Genomic DNA, 18,294 nt, shown 5'->3' with positions numbered 1-18,294 from the left:
GAAAACTCTTAGATTCTATCTCTGTATTACCTCTCATATTTCCTCCTTTCCCTTCTTACTATTAACTATCCCAAGTACAATCCTTTGTTATCACTATAGCCTCCATTAGTTTAGCAACTTCTTCACTAATTTTTCTACTTCTAATCCAGAATATACATCACTACTAGGTCAAATCATATCACTTCTACATTAAAACAAAAAACAAAAAACTTTCAATTGTCCTCCCCACCACCAGCTAACAAATGAAATCCAAACTCCTTACCTCTTTAAAGCATGACTCTAAACCACTTTTCTAATATTATTATCACACTTCTGTCCACTCTTAAACTACTCATACTCCCTTCTCTCAAACCTTTCTGGCTCCCTTTCCTTACCAACATATTCTGAAATGTTTTTCTTTATGGTTATAATGCTATATTTTCTTCTCACTTCTGCATGTTGAAATTCTATCAGCTCCATGAATCATCGTAGAAGCCTCACCCTGAAGATAATCTCTGAATTTACATACTTTTTTGTACCTCTTCTTGGTGCTAATTCAACTCTATTATGGTTATTTGTGTAAAGTTTTTATTTTTCTCCTTTATTTTAAGTTCCTTGAGGGTGAGAACCACATCTTATTTATCTCTGCATCTTCCCCAGTGGCCAAGTTCAGGCATTGTACACAATAAGTGCTCTTTGCATATTGAGTTAACAACAAACATTTTGTTTGGTTTTTCATTTAAAGCCTTTTTCTTGACCTTTCCTGTTTTATCGAATTCTGTCCAGGAAATACAGAATAGGCACCAAGGACCTACTATGAAGGAAATGGTACAGGGAAAAGAAGAAACATAGTTTGCCTATAGTAGAAAACAGTCTAAAAATTAAAGTTCATCACAATACAGAAATACATGAGTCAGAATGATGGGGGTGAACTCTAAAATTGTGTCCCCTTTAATCTGTAAAAACTCTGTCTCCTTTAATCTGTAAAATAATTACTCTGAAATTGTGTCCCCTTTGATTAGGGGTCTCCCAGACTCCAGAAAATCTAGGAGAAGACATATTTTGGGGACAAACCTTATCTTAAAATAAGCAGCTTCATTCAACTGGAGATCTCAGGCAAATCACCACCCCATTGCTACTCCACCCCACCCCCATTAATCTTTTGGGTAGCTGGAATTTCATTCAATTGGGGATCTGGGCCTGATATTGAATGGCTTGAAACTCCAAGATAAGTGTCTAGGCCTAAGGGCATTGGCTCTCTTTTTCAACTGGAAGTCTCAAAGCACAATTTTAAACTCCAAATCTTTGCAGAAGTCTGGGGTAGGAATTATGCTTTTGCCAAGGGACCTCTCCTCTTGGCACAGCTACCTACCAGGACTCTTGTCCATTGTGAAGACATTTTCTTCCCAGTGCTAGCCTTTATTTCCCTAACAGGACTTTGCCACTGAGAAGTTTGCCTTCCTAGCAAAGCAACTTCCCTTTTGCTATTCAAACTTTTCAGGTTTGTGAATTCTTTTTATGTTGGACCTGTGCCTCCAACCAAAGAGGGGATTCTCACATCGATTCTCACATCAACTCTCTGCACTGTCACTAGAACAGCATCAAGAACATTCTGAGATCAGCCAGTCTAAAAAAGCATAAGAGGGAAGCTTGTTAGCAGGTAGATCTAAGACTAGGCCTAAATAAAATCTGAGAAAGATTTAAGTTTGAATAAGTATTTGAGTTGGAAGCAACTTATCAAGGAAGAATTAATAGAGCAAAGGCAGAAACTAGAAATATGATTTAGAATAAAGTTTAAACTAAAGCTGAGTCCTGGTAGGAAGTATCCAGTCATCAAGAAACAGATAAACTACCTTCAGAATCAAAACCAGAGATTACTGAATTTTAACAGTCATTGCAATTTACTTCACTCATTTTGATGATGGTGTGCTGCTATGCCCCACTCCACTCTGTGTCAAAACTGCTATTTAACAAGCCCTATGGATAGGACCTTGCTTCCTGGATCTAAACAATGTTCTTTCCTTAGTGTTAATCAAGTATTATAAGGTCATTTGCTTTTTGGCTAGGGTTGAATGTGAAATACATACTCATTTTAAGATACAAATATTTGTTAGATCAGCTCTATGGCTCAGAAGGCTCTTCATAAATGAAAACAAAACATTTAAATGCCTATGATATGTAAGACACTATGCCACAAGCATACCAGTTTAAAAACTCCAGAAAACTATCTGAGGTAGTATACACTTTTTTTCATATAATATGAATTATAGGAGAAATTGCTTGAAGATGGTTTTAATGGAGGGGGAGGAATGTGTCCCAGAAAATCTTATTCTTTTGTGAAAGTAGAGTTTTATGCATTCACCTTGGGGAGACCATCTATTCTACATGGAGTGAGCATTAGTCTAAACTAAGCTGGTTAAAGGTAAGTGTGGCATAATAGAATACACTATAATATAGTACAACATAATAACTTCTGTCTTCATCCTATCTTTCAGGAAAGACTAGGAACTAGCCATCTGTTCTATACCCTTTATTTCAGCCTTTTTACATATGACTCTACCCAGAATCCCTTTAATTTTGATAGACTACCCAGATTAAAGTTTCCTTTTCTGACCACTATTTTCTGTTCCTTCATACCCATATATGTCAGTCTCCTGTATATAGTATTTTTTATCCTATTCTTCTCTACCCACCCCTCTGGAGTCTCCATTCTATTGTTAGAAAACTGCTCTTCATAACAAGTCTAAGTCTCACTGCCCCACCCCACCCCACCTCCCACCCCAGCAAAAAAACAAAAAAAAAAAACAAAAAAAAACACCATTTTTTTTTCTCTCTCTCTTAGTTTTTGTCTCTCTCTCTCTGTCTCTGCTTCTGTCTGTTTCTCTGCCTCTCTCTCTGTTTCCTCTGTCTCTCTCTCTTGGAGACCTCCTCTCCTCTTCCTCCCTCCCCTCTTCTTTCTTCCCCCTCCCCCCCGACCTGTTTTTGTAACTTTCCATTTACTTCTACATGTACATGTTATGTTCCTTAATAGAAGGAAAGTCTCTGGAGGGCAGGGATAAATTTGTATTTTGTCTTTGTATCCCCAGATCTTAACACAATTCCTGATACACAATATGTATTTAGTAAAAGTTTGTTTAATTTAATAGAATCAACCTCAGTAATGGTGGGAAAATAAATTATTCTTTTAATTTTTTACATTAAAGCAATACCAGAAAGCACAGCATGTAGAAATTATTTGAGGATAATGATATTCTTTTTTTTTTTTTCTTTTTCAGTGACAAGAAGATTTTAAAAAAAACTTTTTATGCCTCCTATATTAGTATTGAGAGAAATGATTATTAACAACCAATTATTTGGGGACACCTAGAGTCCTCCTCTTTTTTCTAAAGTTCTCATTTCAAACCCCAGCAGGAGAGAATGGTGGTAGATAGGATCAATTTTCTCCTCAATAGTGATTAGACTCTACCTAACTTTACTAGGAATTTGATCTAAATTAGGAAAGCTCCTTGTGCTCTATCTACTCAGGTATGGGTGGGGATAAATTCTTTGATTAGATTTCTCAAATATGGCCAATTAAAAGTAAATTACATAATCAAAGTTATATCTCATAGTTTCTCACTAGAATAGGTCCACTTCTAATTATAATATTCATTTTCATTAATTATTAATCAATCAAAATTGATTGCCATTCTCAGAAAACACCCATTCCTCCAAAGGCATATAAGTTGTGAGCCCATCTTCATACTCATCTTTAGTCCAGGAAAGATGACCAAATGACCATTCCTTTTATTAATAAAAACATTAGAATTATCAATAAAATGACTGCTTACCTAGAAATTATCTCTCTCAAACTTTTTAACAGTATCTAACTTTTTTTTTTGACAGTATGTAGTCAAACCCAGCTTTTCTTTGTTTATTAATTTGTTCCCACTAATGTTTCTCTTTTCTCTATTTTTTGACCTGTAATTTATCCTTCCTCTTTTTGAGGGATTGTTTAGCAGTTTTTTCAGAAGTAGAAATTTTAATCACCAATTTTTAAGTCATCTCTTTTCAAAGTATCCTTTGTGGCTACCTAGGAAGGGACCTAGGAAGTTGCTCACACGACGCAACTTCACTGTTTTCCTCTCTGTGAACCAAAGTCCACACTACACAGCTTTCCCTCCCCTCCCCCCAGACCTTTTGATCATGTCTGACTATAAGTTCCACAAAAGTGAAGAATCTTTCATCTATACCTATCGTGGTACACAAGTTTTCTAATAATCAGAGTTGGGGTGAACATTCACTCCTAAAAGCAAGACAGTAAACGTTCCCTAGGCTTTGGCTCATGGCTCACTCCTAGCTTGGAACTTACAAAGTTGCTGTCTCATATGGCCATTTTTGTTGCTGAGCTATCACATCTGACTCTATTTTGGGGTTTGCTTACTGGAGTGGTTTGCCATTTCCTTCTCCAGCTCATTTTATAGATGAGGAACTGAGGCAAACAGGGCTAAGTGCCTTGTCCAGGGTCACACAGTTAGGAAGTGCCTGACATGGATTAGAACTCATAAATCTTCATGATTCCAAGCTTAGTGCTCTATCCCCGCAATACCTAGCTGCCCCATGAGAGCACTACCAGCAGGGAAAGGTCAGAGCACTTAAGTTCCCATACAAATGAATGATCCTGGATTTGCCCCAGAAGGGAGCTCTGGTAAGTGTTGCTCCTCACAGGATCTCCAGATACAATTTTATGGAGACTTTAAGAAAGTCTCTTTAAGCCATGCCAGGGGCACAGCCACCCCACGATGTCTGATCTAAAGACAATCTTTTTTTGGGGGGGGAGGGGTTAAGTGACTTGCCCAGGGTCACACAGCTAGGAAGTGTTAAGTGTCTGAGGTCAAATTTGAACTCAGGTCCACCTAGAAGCCACAGTATTGTTATCTTATATTTACGCAGCTTTTCCTTTGTGCCTGTGTCTTAGGAATTCCCTGTGCATGAGTAGGGAGGGCTTACCTGACTTCTTGGTACATGCTTGTTACCTACACACTTGAAGGATCACTACTATTTAGATAATTGGGGCAGCCATGAGATGTTTGCATGTGGTTCACATAAATAAAGTTAACATGGATTAGATTTGTATCTATTCATGCTTGTAGCAATAAATATAAAGTGCTATTGTAGTATTTCTCCTTTGCACTCAAGTAAAAAATTGTAACAGTTTGTTCATTTGGTTGTCACTGTTTCAACTTCTAATTAAAATAGATATAAAATTGAAAGTTATATGGAAAATGTGAAAACTTGAGTTGTGAGCTTCCCTTTCTTTAAGTATGAGTGAGTAATATCCTCTCTGTTGCTATAACAACTTTTTTTTTTTAAAAGTAATTATTTTTTCAATTAAAATCATAAAAGCTCAAGGTTGCAAGGGATCTCTACCTTCTCATTTTATAAACAGGGAAACTGAAGCCTGCAGAGGTAAATATGTGAGAATATCCTGTTTTTATTCAGAGATTTCTCATAAAAAGCAATAGACAGAAAGACATATAAAATTTGAAGATGCAGCAAAAGATACCTAAATTATCTAATAAACTGAGAAATGAAAATGAAGACAACCCTAAGAGTCACTTTATGTCTAGTTGAATGACAAAATAATCCCAGAAATGGTAAATTAATGTCAATAGGGCTATAGGAAAACAGGTTCTGATAAAATTTTTAAAATAAAATAAAAATGAATGAATTATTAATATGAATGCTGACTATGGTTAACATGTCAAAGAGCAATCTAGTAATATGTAATATATTCTATTCAACTAATTATAGCTTTAGACCTAGTAATTCCATAGTAAGGTAGCAAAGTAGATAGAGACAGAAAGGTCACTTAATTTTTCATTGCTCCAAGTAGCTCTTTAAGGTTGAAAGTTGCAGAATGATTATAGTTTTACATTGGGGAAGGCACTTTCTTTACTAGGAAGGAGTTCTCTACAATAGTAAAATAGATCCAAACAAATGCACACACATAGACACATATATCTATATCCCCACGTGTACATATTCATGCACATGCCTATATTTGAGAGCCAAATGTAGTTGGGTAGCAGTCTTGGAATAGTACACAGAACAAAAGCATTGTTTTTTGGTTTTAGTTTGTTGAAGTTTTACATAAAATTTTATACATTTGTTTTCATTACTAAAAAGCTTATTAATTGATTAGTATTTTATAAATGATTAAGTTTACAATAAATATTAAGAACAAATAAAAGTAGTGCACTGAATCATGAGTTGTGGCTTTAAAAGGAAGCTATTGGCTAATAAATATTTATTAGGCATATACTAGGTACTCAGCACTGGGTTAGGTGTTAGAGATTTTTTTTTTTTTTTTTTAAGTAGAACACTGATTGATATTTGCCTGTCACTTAAATGATTTTCAGTGTACCTTATACTGAGTGTTCCAAAAGCCATGATCTAAACCAAAGATTTTTGGGACACCTTGTATCCATGCTCTCATTTTTATCATCACAAAATCCCCATGAATCAAAGTACTACAAGGATAATTATCTCCAGATTATAAATTATAACCTTAAAGAGATAAAATAATTTTCCTGTAATCATGAACCTTCTATCGGAGAAGATATTCAAATTCTAGACTATAAATCTAGATAATTTTCTAAACAACAACAACAATAATAATAATAACTAACATTTATATGGTGCTTACTATGTGCCAGACATATTAAGCACTTCACAATTATATCTCATTAGATTCTCACAATCCTTAGAAGTAGATGTTATTATTATCCCCATTGTACAGATGAGGAAATTAAGGCAAATGGAGGTTAAGGGATTATATTAGATTGTCTCTTTTTGGTTTTGCCTTTCAATGAGTTTTCAATTAGAAAGAAAAACCAATTTACATGAACCAGCAAGAGAATGAATAATTGTTTAACTGTGAGGTACTGGCTTTAAATGAAATAAAAGTTCTTTAACAGGTAGAAGGTGGGCCAGGGAAGCATTTGGAATAGTCATTCCTAAAAGCCTAAGTGAAATTTTAGGCAAATTTAGGAGTTTATGATAGCTGGGAGCACAATGTTGAGCAAACAGCAGAGGCTGAATAAATACTTGCCAAATGACTATTGAGTGAATGAGAAATGCTATTGTTCCTGTTATCTGACACTCAGCTAAGAGGGAAGGTTTCTCTTATTCAGATATTACTTCATATAGTTTCTGTGGGGCTGAATCTTTGGCAAAGACTTGCAAAGTACAGATGACCCTCACATTAAGTAACAGATGGTCTTAATTAACTGAGCTGATAGCCAAACAAACCATGACTCCCCCTGGTTCCACTAGAGCATTTGTGTCACTTCTGTGGTAAAGATGAATTATTACATTTAGCCAAATTACAAGCACCCATGTCCTATTCAGAAGGGTTATTCCCTTTCCTTTTCCTCTTTCTCATTTAAATAGCTGGGGTTCACTTACCTCTGGAGAGCTGTTCATTTTGCTGATTCCTTTCAGGTTTGTCATGCCAAACAGTGCCTCTTGTAGTATGACAGACAGTCACAGTGGGTTAAGGAGGAGGATGGATGATTAGGCAATGTCACTTCTCAAAAGTGTACTTCTAAGGCGTCATCTGACAATACACAGGAAGGTGGTGAAAGGAGTCTCCCCCAAAACAATATTTCTAAAACTTCTCTTAAGTGTAAAATGAGATGAATGTGTATAAAGCCATATATACTCATTCCTCACTGGTTTTCTGTCTACAACAGAGATTGTCTGACTCTGTTGAGAGTCACAAACTTACTTCATAAAACCACACACACAATGAAAGAAAGAAAAAAAAAAAAAAGCCAGCCTACTGTTCCACAGAAGTTCCTACTTCAGATAGCTCAGTAAAAAAAGTTAGAGGCTCTGGTTTTGCATGCCAAAGCCCAATAGTTTTCACACTACGGTGAATGAATCAGACTTACTTCTTCAAACTTTGTTCACTGAAAAGAAGAAAAAAAGATTAACTTTACAGGCACTCTACATTAAAAATCCTCTTCTGATGCATTATTAAAGGGTTGGATGAGATAACTTAAGTAAAGTGCTTTGCAAACATTAAAGAACTTTGTGTTATTTAATGTTAATGGTTATTTTCTGATAATTATCTCTAAATTATCTTTGTACATTTTGTTTGCCTCTGTTAACCTTCACACATGTTGTCACACCCATTAGATTTATAAGTTCTTTGAGAGAAAGCACTGTCTTTTGCCTTTATTTGTATCCTCCACATTTAGCTTAGTACCTGGCACAGAGTTTTAATAAATACTGGTTGACAAATGTTAACTATATCATTATCATCACCATCATCACATCATGGAAGTGGTTCTGGGCTCTTAAAGGCTATGTCAATGGAATAATTTGGGAAGTTCTTATGCCAGAAAAGTTATGAATATGGGCTTTGAATATGTCTGGTGTCTAAGTTCCAGCTTACTTAAATACAAGAAAGCTCATTGGTAGAAGACTGACCACTATAAGATGAATATGTTGGCCATGACAGCCCATAAAACCTTTGTCTCCTTTCTCTTCTATAGTTATACTGATGAAATTGTAGGAAGAGAGCAGAAGGTACTCATAATTGTAAGACTATTGGACCATTAAAAAAAACCCAGTACTCAAATAATTCAAATAGATTTGTGATCTCATCCATGGGAATGTTTTGGGTGTTTTTTTTTTTTTTTCCAATGATACAGATCAGAATCCATCCATACCTACCCTGTTTCATGTGATTTTGTTAATGTCTTTAGAAAATGAGAGACAGAGACAAGTACATACAGAGAAAGAAACAAAGAGACAGTCAGAGACAGAGAGAAAGAGAAACAAATACCCACAGACACAGAGAAAAAGACAGGGAGACAGAATTAAAGAGACAGAAACTGAAGATAGAGATGAAGAGATTGCCAGGGAGATATAGAAACAGAGTCAAAGAGATAAAAAGAGATAAGGCCAGAGAGAGAGAGAAAGACAGAAATACAGAGAGAACCAGATACAGAGAGAAAAAAAAGAGAGATAGAGATATAGAACACAGAGAGAAACTGGCAGAGTTGGTTTATCATATGCCCAAAGGCAAGAAGTAACATCACTTCACTGGATACTTGGGCATCTTGCCTTGTAGACCTCATGGTGAATATAAGCAAGAAGACCAAATCATACTTTATCTACCAACATCTGTTGTAGAAAATAAGGTAAGGATTTAATTTTTTTTAAAAATATAATTTTGTTGATATCTTTTGTTATTCAATTATTTTAAGTTCTCCATATTCCTCCACATTTCCCTTCCAAAGAGTCATCCCATATAATAAAGTATTTTTTGTTTGTTTTTAATGGGAAATTCCTCCACCTCTGCAAAGGAGTGTGAGGAGGTATTTTCTCACATTTCTTCTTTGTGGTCATGTTTGTTCTTTGTAATTTTATGACATTTTATTCTTAATTGTTTTGTGGAGGTTATTCTTTACATTTACTCTGTTTTAGTCATTATGTATATTATTTTCTTGATTCTTCTTACTTTGTTCTGCGCTATTTCATGTAAATCTTTTTATGCCTCTCAATTTGTAAATATTTGTTCATTTCATATAGCACAATAATATCCCATGCACAATATGTACAACAATTTGTTTAGCCATTCTTCAGCCCTCAAGCATCTACTTTATTTCTCAGTCTTTGCTTCCACAAAAAAATGCTCCTGTAAATATTTGGTTTATATGAAGGATTTCTTTTTATCAAAGTCTTCTTGGAATATACGTTTAACCGCACAGTCTCTGCATCAAAGAGAATGTATGTTTTCATCACTTTAGTTACCTGATTTCAAATTGCTTTTTAAAATGATTGTAATAATTCACGGCTCCACCAAAAATGCAATAGTTTACCTATCTTTCTACAACCACTCCAACATTTACTATGAAGTTTGAAAAGCCAAACTTTTGAAAAGATCTTCCATAGAAATCAATATGTATCTTGGCACATTAAAATAGCAAAGCAAAAGTGAACAGCAGGGTGAAAATTATGTTGGAAAATATGTGAGTTCAAGAAATGAAAGAGGCAAAAGACTTACAGATGCTTCAGATGCCTCATATTTATAAATCATGAATACCTCCTAGAGGAAGAAAGTTGTAAAACATTAGATGTAAAAACATCAAGTAATAATTCCAAAAAGTGATCATTATTATATTTTAGCAAACAGCAAGTGTTTGGTCATCAACACTGGAATAATTTCTGAGTCAGCTTTCTGTTTTCAGTGTATACTTTGGTTATTAACTGGTTGAAATACAGGAATAAATCAAAACCAACCTGGAACAAAAAATAAACATGAAAATAAGACTTGTTTGTGATTGCAGCAATTCTAACTGAATCTTTTCAAAGAGATGCCATCTTCCCCATTATTTACATGATAAAGACATTATATTTATCACTATTTATTAGAGATTAATTGATGTGAAATATTAAGTACAAGGAAGCTATAAGAACTCAGAAACAGCTTTATCCAATGAACATTTTATTTTAGTGCCAAGTACAGACATAAGACAGTTAAGATTAAAATTGTTTTGCATACAAACTTGTTTATAAAACATTTCAGAAGAGGATGGAAAATTGAGTAATATTGCTTCAACAAAATAGTGAGAGCATAAAGAATACTTACTGAAATAAGTTAACAGATAATTAATTTGCAGAGAGGCTGGTCTCAGATATATACTTAAGCAAGATTATTTTGAGAGTGCTTATAGATGAAAATGAAAATTTATTAAGGTCTTACTATGTACTATGTGATAAGGAGTGGGAATACAAGTAAGAAAAAATACAAAAAGAAAAAAAAATTGGAAAAAAAAATCTCTGCCCCCAAATAGCTTACTTTCTAATTGGGGAAGACAACACATGAAAGGGAGATGAAAAGGGGGGAGATACAGGGAAACAGGAAGAACTTATCCATGTGGAGACAAGTTGTCTGGGGAAGAGTGGAAAATGTTTAACCCCGGACCCTTTTTCAGAATGGGAATTCTGGGAGTAACTCATCAATAGAAAGAGAGGCCACAGGAGCAGAGGGATGTTTCAGTTTGAAAAGGCAGCTGAAGCATGTTGACTAAGTCCAGAGGCACAAAAACAGAGCAAGGAGAAGAAATATTTTCCAGCATTTCTAGGTTGAGTTGTGCACATCAAAATCAATTATGAAAGCATGATGCTTAGATTCTACTGCTCAGTATTTATTCAGGTATTATATGAGAAAGAGGCAATGGTATTGAAGAATATAAAATTGGGAAGAGGGACATATAGTGTGATTTCTAGAGTCCCCAAGTTGGTATGCCAAAATGTACTATGCTTTCTAGAGCTCCCATGCTGGGGTGCCAAAATATACCATCCAGACTAGCTCTCTCAAGACTAGCCTAAGTCCTTAGTCTTAACACAGGTGATCATGCTCTTTTCCCTTCACTCCCCCACTTCTCAGGAAGAGTAAGAGCTGAACCAGACATTGTCAGCAAGTTCCCTTTGGGCTGAAGGGTTTTATACCTCACCCAGAGTTCCCCCACTGTTTGTAGCTCTCTACAGGGACAGGTCCTGATCAAGTGCAGAGAGAGACATGATAAAAGAAAATATATCTCTAAGTTTTTCAGCAAATAAAAAGTTTCTCCTCTATAATGCAAGTTAAAACCGTAGAAATATGACAGTCATGACCATAGAAAGAAATTTTTTTCAATGATTCATTATTAATATCAAGTGCTCATCTAAAATGTTTGCCATTGTCATGAAGTATATCACAGAATTTCAGAGTTGGAAGATATCTTTTAGACAATTGACTTCATCCTTTATCTAAACAAGAGTTAACATTCCAAACAAGAAGACATCCAGCCTTTGCTTGGCAGGTCTCTCTGTCTTCAGTCTTTTCCAGTACACTCATGATTCACTAAAGTGATTTTTCTAAAATGCTTATCAAATTTCATCATACACACATACTAAACTCAGGTGGCTTCCTATTTGCCTCCAGAAATAAATGCAAAATGCTGTGTTTGGCATTCAAAGCCTGTTATAACTTAACTCCCTTCTATCTTTCCAGTTTTCTTATGGCACATTCCCCAATTCTTTGACCCAATAATATTCACCTCTTGGCTATTTCAGAAACAAGACCCTCCCTCTCTCAGCTCCAGGCAATATTTCTGCCTATTCCAAATGTCTGAAATGGAACCTCCCTATTTCATCTACTGACCTTGACTTTTCTTTTGTTGTTCAGTCATATCCAGCTCTTCAGAACCCCATTTTGTTCTGTTTTGTTTTGCAAAGATAGTGTGATTTCCTTTTTCCAACTCATTTACAGATGAGAAAACTGAGGTGAACAGGATTAAATGACTTGCCCCTGATCATACAGTTAGTATTTGAGGCAGGATTTGAAATTAGGTCTTTCTGATTCCTATACCAGCTAGCTGCCCTTGGCTTTCTTTTAAGTCTCAACTAAAATCCCATCTTTTACTGGAAATTTCCCCCAACCTTTCTTAATTACAATGCCTTCCTTCTTTGAATTATTTTCTACTTATCCTCTATATATTTCACTTTGTATATGTCTACTTGAATGTTGTCTTTCCCATTAGATTGTAAGTTCCTTAAGGGTAGACTATCTTTTGATAGTTTTTGTTTCCCTAGCACTTTGCAGTGTCTGGTAAATAATAGGCCCTTTAAAAACGTTTACTGATTGATTAAATAACTCCAGTGAAAGGGTATCCATTGCCTCTTGAATCTGTCTATTTCATTTTGTATAGCCATAATTTTTAGGAAGTTTTCCTTTTATTGAATCAAAAACTGGCTCACTGTAACTCCCCTACATTGATCCTCATTCTGCTCTGAGGCCAATCTTAAATCTAACAGTTTCTTTTTCCTTCATATAGTTGTATATGCTCTATGTCAATTTTCTCATCTTCCTATAAACATCTCTAATTCCTTCAAATGATTATTATATGGTATGATCCTTCAATATCCTGAATATCCTTCTGGATACTCCTCATTTTATCAGTGTCTTTCCTAAAATGTGATGCTTATAACTGAACACAAAATTCTTTCTAGCTATTGTCTGAATAGGGTAGAGAAAAGTAGGATTATTATCTGCCCTTTTTTTTCCTGGACACTATTGCTTATAATTACCTAGCTTCGAATGATGGCATCTTTCTTTACTTCTTTGTCATATTGATGATTTGTTGATATTTCTGTCTTTTCTCACACAGACTGCATTTCTCTTCTGTCTTGTGCTACGAAGTTGATTTTTTTAACCTAAGAATAGGATTTTCCATTTATGTACTGTTTCACTTTTAAAAGTTTGTTTTAATTTTTTTCAATAAAGAAAAATTTGTTTTTGTTGTCTTTCCCTCTAATTCCCCACTAATTATAATTAGTGAGCAAAAACAAAACAAAACAAAACAAAACAAAACAAAAAACAAACAAACAAACAAACAAAAAAAAAAAACAGGTCCAAAATAAAGCCCTCCATATATTGCTGCACAGGTTGGCAAAACAAATTCCTATATTAATTAACCAAGTTTGAATACATATGTCTCTTTTTACATATTAAATCAGGAGGCAAGAGGCATATTTCATCTAATTTTTTTTTGTACTCATGGTTTAGCACTGTGTTGATCTGAGTTCTAAAGTCTTTCAAAGTGTTTTTTCTCTATAATGTCATCATGTAAATTGTTCTCCTAATACTGTTCATTTTGCTCTATTTTGTTTTATGTGGATCTCTTCACTTTTCTTTGAAATTGTCCATTTTATCATTTTATATGGCACAATACTATTCCTTTACATTCTTATACATGATTTGTTTAGATGTAAGGGTCCTGAGAGGAACTTCACATAGTACAATGAGGAAGTAAAAAAGGCTTTGATGGCTGAGGCACCTGGATGTGATCTCTGCAGCTAGTAAGTACCACTTTGTGAGTGGGAGCACTTTGAGGACGCATCAACTACCAGAGAAGTCTTTTCTCTTATTGGCTGTGCATGTGACCTCCATAGACCCCATATAAGTAGTGGCGACCAGGAATAGGTGGAGTATAGAGAAGTGCAGAGGAGTGTAGGATGTCATTGTATGGAATAAAGACTTGTGCTCGCAAGCTGCTGTGTCCTGGTACTCTGTTGAACATAGAACCACTGCTTGGTGAGGTAGTGGCCGGAGATTTCTGAAGCCTTGGAATTAGTCAAGACTGGCAATCAGTAAGCTCTGAGCTGGAGGTTACATTTAGCTATTCTCCAAATGCTAGGCACTCCCCTTCTCTCCCCCCTCCCCCAGTTTTCAGTTCTTTACCCCACTTAATTCCCATTCTTTGAAAATATACAAAAAAAAAAAAACCCTTTTGCTATAAATGTCTTTGCATATATAGGTCCTTTTCCTCCTTTTTTGATGTCTTTGGGGAATATCCCTGGAAGTCATGAGGCTAACTAAAAAAGTTGCAGTTTGGAAGCTTCCTGGGCATAGTTCCAAATTATTTTTGAAAATGTCTAGACCAATACACAACTCTATCAGGTGTATTAATGTACCTGTTTTCCTATTCCTTCAACATTTGTAATTTTTCTTTCTTGTCATCTTTGCCAGTCTGATAGGTGTTAAGACAAAAGCTTCAAGTTACTTTAATTTACATTCCATTAATTATAAGTGACTTAGCACATTTTTTAATAAGATGATTGAGAGTTAAATTTTTTTTTTTCTTTAAAAACTGCCTGATATATCCTTTGGCCATTTATGTTTTGGGGGATGGTACTTAATCTTATAAAATTGAACCAGTTCCTTAAATATCTTGGATATGACACCTTTATCAGAAAAACTAGTTGAGTAGATTTTCCCTAATTATCCATTTCCTTTCTAATTTTTACTTTATCAACTTGCTGATCCTTCATTTTCAAAGAGGACCAAGATATCAAGATATTGGGGTCAGGGTACAGAATAATGATGGGTAGTAGCTTGACTCGTATCTGAAGGAATTTAAGTGAGGCAGAGATGCATAAAGTCAGTAGCTTCATTCTTTTCCAGAATCATTGAGGTCCTGTGATATGACAGAAGTCATGGTGATAGTGCAGCATATGACCTTGGCATCAGGATTGTAATCCAATTCTAACTGTTCCATCACTCATGCTTCAGCTAGCCTCATGGTCATTGGAACAAATGGTTCTTGTTCCATTTGGAGTAAGGGGGACAAAGAGGAGTCTTTACATGCCTGAAGTAGACATTTCCCTAGCTCACTGATGGATTTGTGAGCCATTGGTTAGTTACTCTTAATCTAGTTTAGCCCTCAACTGCTGAGACAGTTTCACCTAGGTGTAGGCACTGTGCATACTACAGCTAATATTTAAATAAATGGGCTTAAAAGTAGTTTGATCACATATATTTTATAGGGAAATATGAGTGTAATATAAAATCTAAAGAAACAAACATCATTTGGGTATAACTCAATGATCATATAGATTAGTTATTCATTATAAATAAGTTAATAAAAAGACAAATTTGCTTTTCATTATATTCTTCCCAGCAGCTCATTCTGAATACTGCATAACTTCTGTTATGATTTATATGTGTATTATGTCTCAGCTTACTAATAGAGTTCTATACCATCAACTTCTTCATCCAACCTGCATACTTTGGATTGGTGTTTTATTTAGATAATACATCATTAACTTGGATCCTGTCCTGCTAAGGTTCCCACTATAAATGCATTATAGTACAGTATACTCTGTAACCTTCCTGAGCCAGATGCTGGTACACAATGTGGTATTTCTCAATCTGGCCAGCCCTAGATTATTGGAAAGCTATTTCAAAATAAATTCCTAATTTAGTCCTTCCAGTTAAAAATCCTTCTCTAAATTCCTTTTCCTACTATTACTCCTCTTGACAAATCTAACCATATCCCTCACCTTCCCTCAAATAATCAATAATCCCTACTTACTTGTTATCCCTTACCCTCAATCTATCCTTACTATTCCTATTTATTCTTCTATTATTTTTTTTCCCTGAGGCAATTGGGGTTAAATGACTTGCCCAGGGTCATACAGCTAGGAAGCCTTAAGTGTCTGAGGCCAGATTTGAACTCATTTCCACCTGACTTTAGGGCTGGTGCTCTCCCCACTGCACCACCAAGCTGACCCCTACTATTATTTTCTAAACCTTCCTAGTTCTTAGTAGTACAATCTGTTATAAAATATATGTATGTCTAAAATTAATATTTTTAAAAGAACCATTATGGTTAATTAGTGATATCAAATGTCTTAATAGAAGGAAAAAAAGGATAATCAATCAACATTCAATTCAATCAAAACAATCAGCAATAATTCAATACTGGATAAAATAGATTAAAGCAATCAATTACTTTTTTTAAACTGGAAAAATAATATATATTCTTTAAAATGAGAGTTCAGAGGCTATTAAAATATGCAGAAAGGTATTGAAATTGCAATTAAAGTTATTTTTAAAAATATATAAAAAGAAAATCATATGGGAAATAAATTACACCAAACCCAAGTTTTTCCTAGTTATTTATTTCCCTTCCAATTTTTATTACCTTGTGGGGGAAAAAAAAAAACTTTTGAATTTTATAGAATCAAAATCATTCATTTAATCTTGTATAATCTTCTCCATCATTTATTTGTTTTCCCTTTCCATAGATCTGAAAGATAATTTTTTCCTACTCCTTATTTTATTATGTGATCTTTGATAACCATGTCACATATCCATTCAGAACCTATTTTGGTATATAATGTGATATAATTTTGGTATGTAATTAGTTTAAACTTATTTTCTGCCAGACTGTTTTCCAATTTTCACTGATGTTTCCCAGAGATTAAGGTATTGTGTCAGTCAGTCAATAAACATTTATTAAACATCTAGTACAAGCCAAAAATTGTGCTAAACATTGGCAATACCAAGAATGGCAAAAGAATGCCTCCTATAGAAGTAAAAATCTAACATTCTATTGAACACTACATTATTGTGTTTGTTTCTAGACATATTATACTTAATCTATTCCTCTGATCAAGTGTCTCTCCTCCTACTCCCATCTTTCTTTCTTCCTCTTCCTCTTCTTTCTCTCATTTTTCCTTTTCTTTTCCCAGTACCAAATCATTTTCATGAATATTGCTTTGTAGAACAATTTGAGAACTGATACTGATAGATTCCTTTTCTTTCCATTTAAAAAAAAAAAAAATTGCTACCTTTGAGATTATTTACCTTTTTTCATCCATATGAATTTTGTTAATATTTGGAATTTTTCTAAGTCCATAAAACATTCTTTTAAGAGTTTGACTGGCATAGCACTGAATAAGTAAATTAATTTATGTAGTTTAAAATTTTTATTATATTGCTTGAATTACCCATGAACAATTGTTTTTCTAATTATTCTGTCTACATTTCTTCAAAGAAGGTTTTATATTTATTGTTGTGTGTATATGTATATATACATATATCTAGTCCCTGGGTGAATCTTATTTATTCTCTCAAATATTTTACAGCTTCTCTAATGAATTTTTTTCTTTATAGCTCATCCTGCTGGGTTTTGTTGATTGTATATAGCAATGCTGAGGATTTGTTTTTTGAGCTGCTATAGTTTGCTGCTCTCATTTCGATTAATTTTTTTTAGTTGACTCTCTAGGGTTTTCTAAGGACACTGTCCTACATTCATCAAAAATGATAATTTTTTTCTTTTCTATGGTTATTCTCTCAATTTCTTCTTGTTCGCTACCTGTAGGACTTTCAGCACTATGTTAGCACTAGTGGTGAAAGCATCCTTGCTTTATCTCTAATCTTATTGGAAAGGTTCCCACTTTTTTTCCCCTTTACATATTTACTCTTGGATTTAGAGAAATGCTATGTACTATGTTAAAGGAAGATCCATTTATTCCTTTAATTTCTAGAATTTGTAATAAAATGGATATTTTATCTTGACAAAAAGTCTTTTCGGCATCTATTGACATGACTTTTATTATTTTAATTTTTAACATAGTTTATTATAGTCTTCCTTAGGTTGAACCAACTTTACATTCCTTGTATAAATCCAAACTGATAATACTATATACTTTTCCTAATTTGCTATTGTAGCCTCCTTTCTGATATTTTATTTAAACATTTCCAATTAAAATTTTCATCAATGTTCCATTAGATATGTTTGGTCAGTAGTGTTCTATACTTTGTCTCTTCTTGATTGTTGCCAAGACCATATTTATATCATAGAAAGATATTGGAGAGATAACTCCTTTTGTTGTTATTGCAAATAGTTTATGTAGTTTTATAATTTTTTTTTTTTTTTACTTTTTGTTAGAATTAATTTGTAAATCCATTTGGTTCTGAAGGTTTTT

At 34.2% G+C, this 18,294-nt stretch overlaps 1 protein-coding gene across 3 annotated transcripts in view; it reads right to left on the bottom strand.

The window, feature by feature from the left end:
• The window catches only part of CASS4 (Cas scaffold protein family member 4), a 59,275-nt gene extending 51,581 nt beyond the window's left edge, over nucleotides 1-7,694 (bottom strand). The window contains exon 1 of one of the 3 annotated variants that reach the window (XM_074288652.1): nucleotides 7,429-7,694. In XM_074288652.1, the coding sequence (XP_074144753.1) occupies nucleotides 7,429-7,473 (45 nt within the window). In that variant the 5' untranslated portion in view covers nucleotides 7,474-7,694. The remainder of the gene's footprint in view (nucleotides 1-7,428) is intronic. The other 2 variants (XM_074288650.1, XM_074288653.1) reach the window with 2 other exon arrangements.
• Nucleotides 7,695-18,294: the final 10,600 nt, after the last annotated feature.

This window comes from Sminthopsis crassicaudata, chromosome 2 (genome assembly GCF_048593235.1).
Source record: "Sminthopsis crassicaudata isolate SCR6 chromosome 2, ASM4859323v1, whole genome shotgun sequence".
NCBI classification, from domain to species: domain Eukaryota; kingdom Metazoa; phylum Chordata; class Mammalia; order Dasyuromorphia; family Dasyuridae; genus Sminthopsis; species Sminthopsis crassicaudata.
This window is presented reverse-complemented; position numbering and strand designations above follow the sequence as displayed.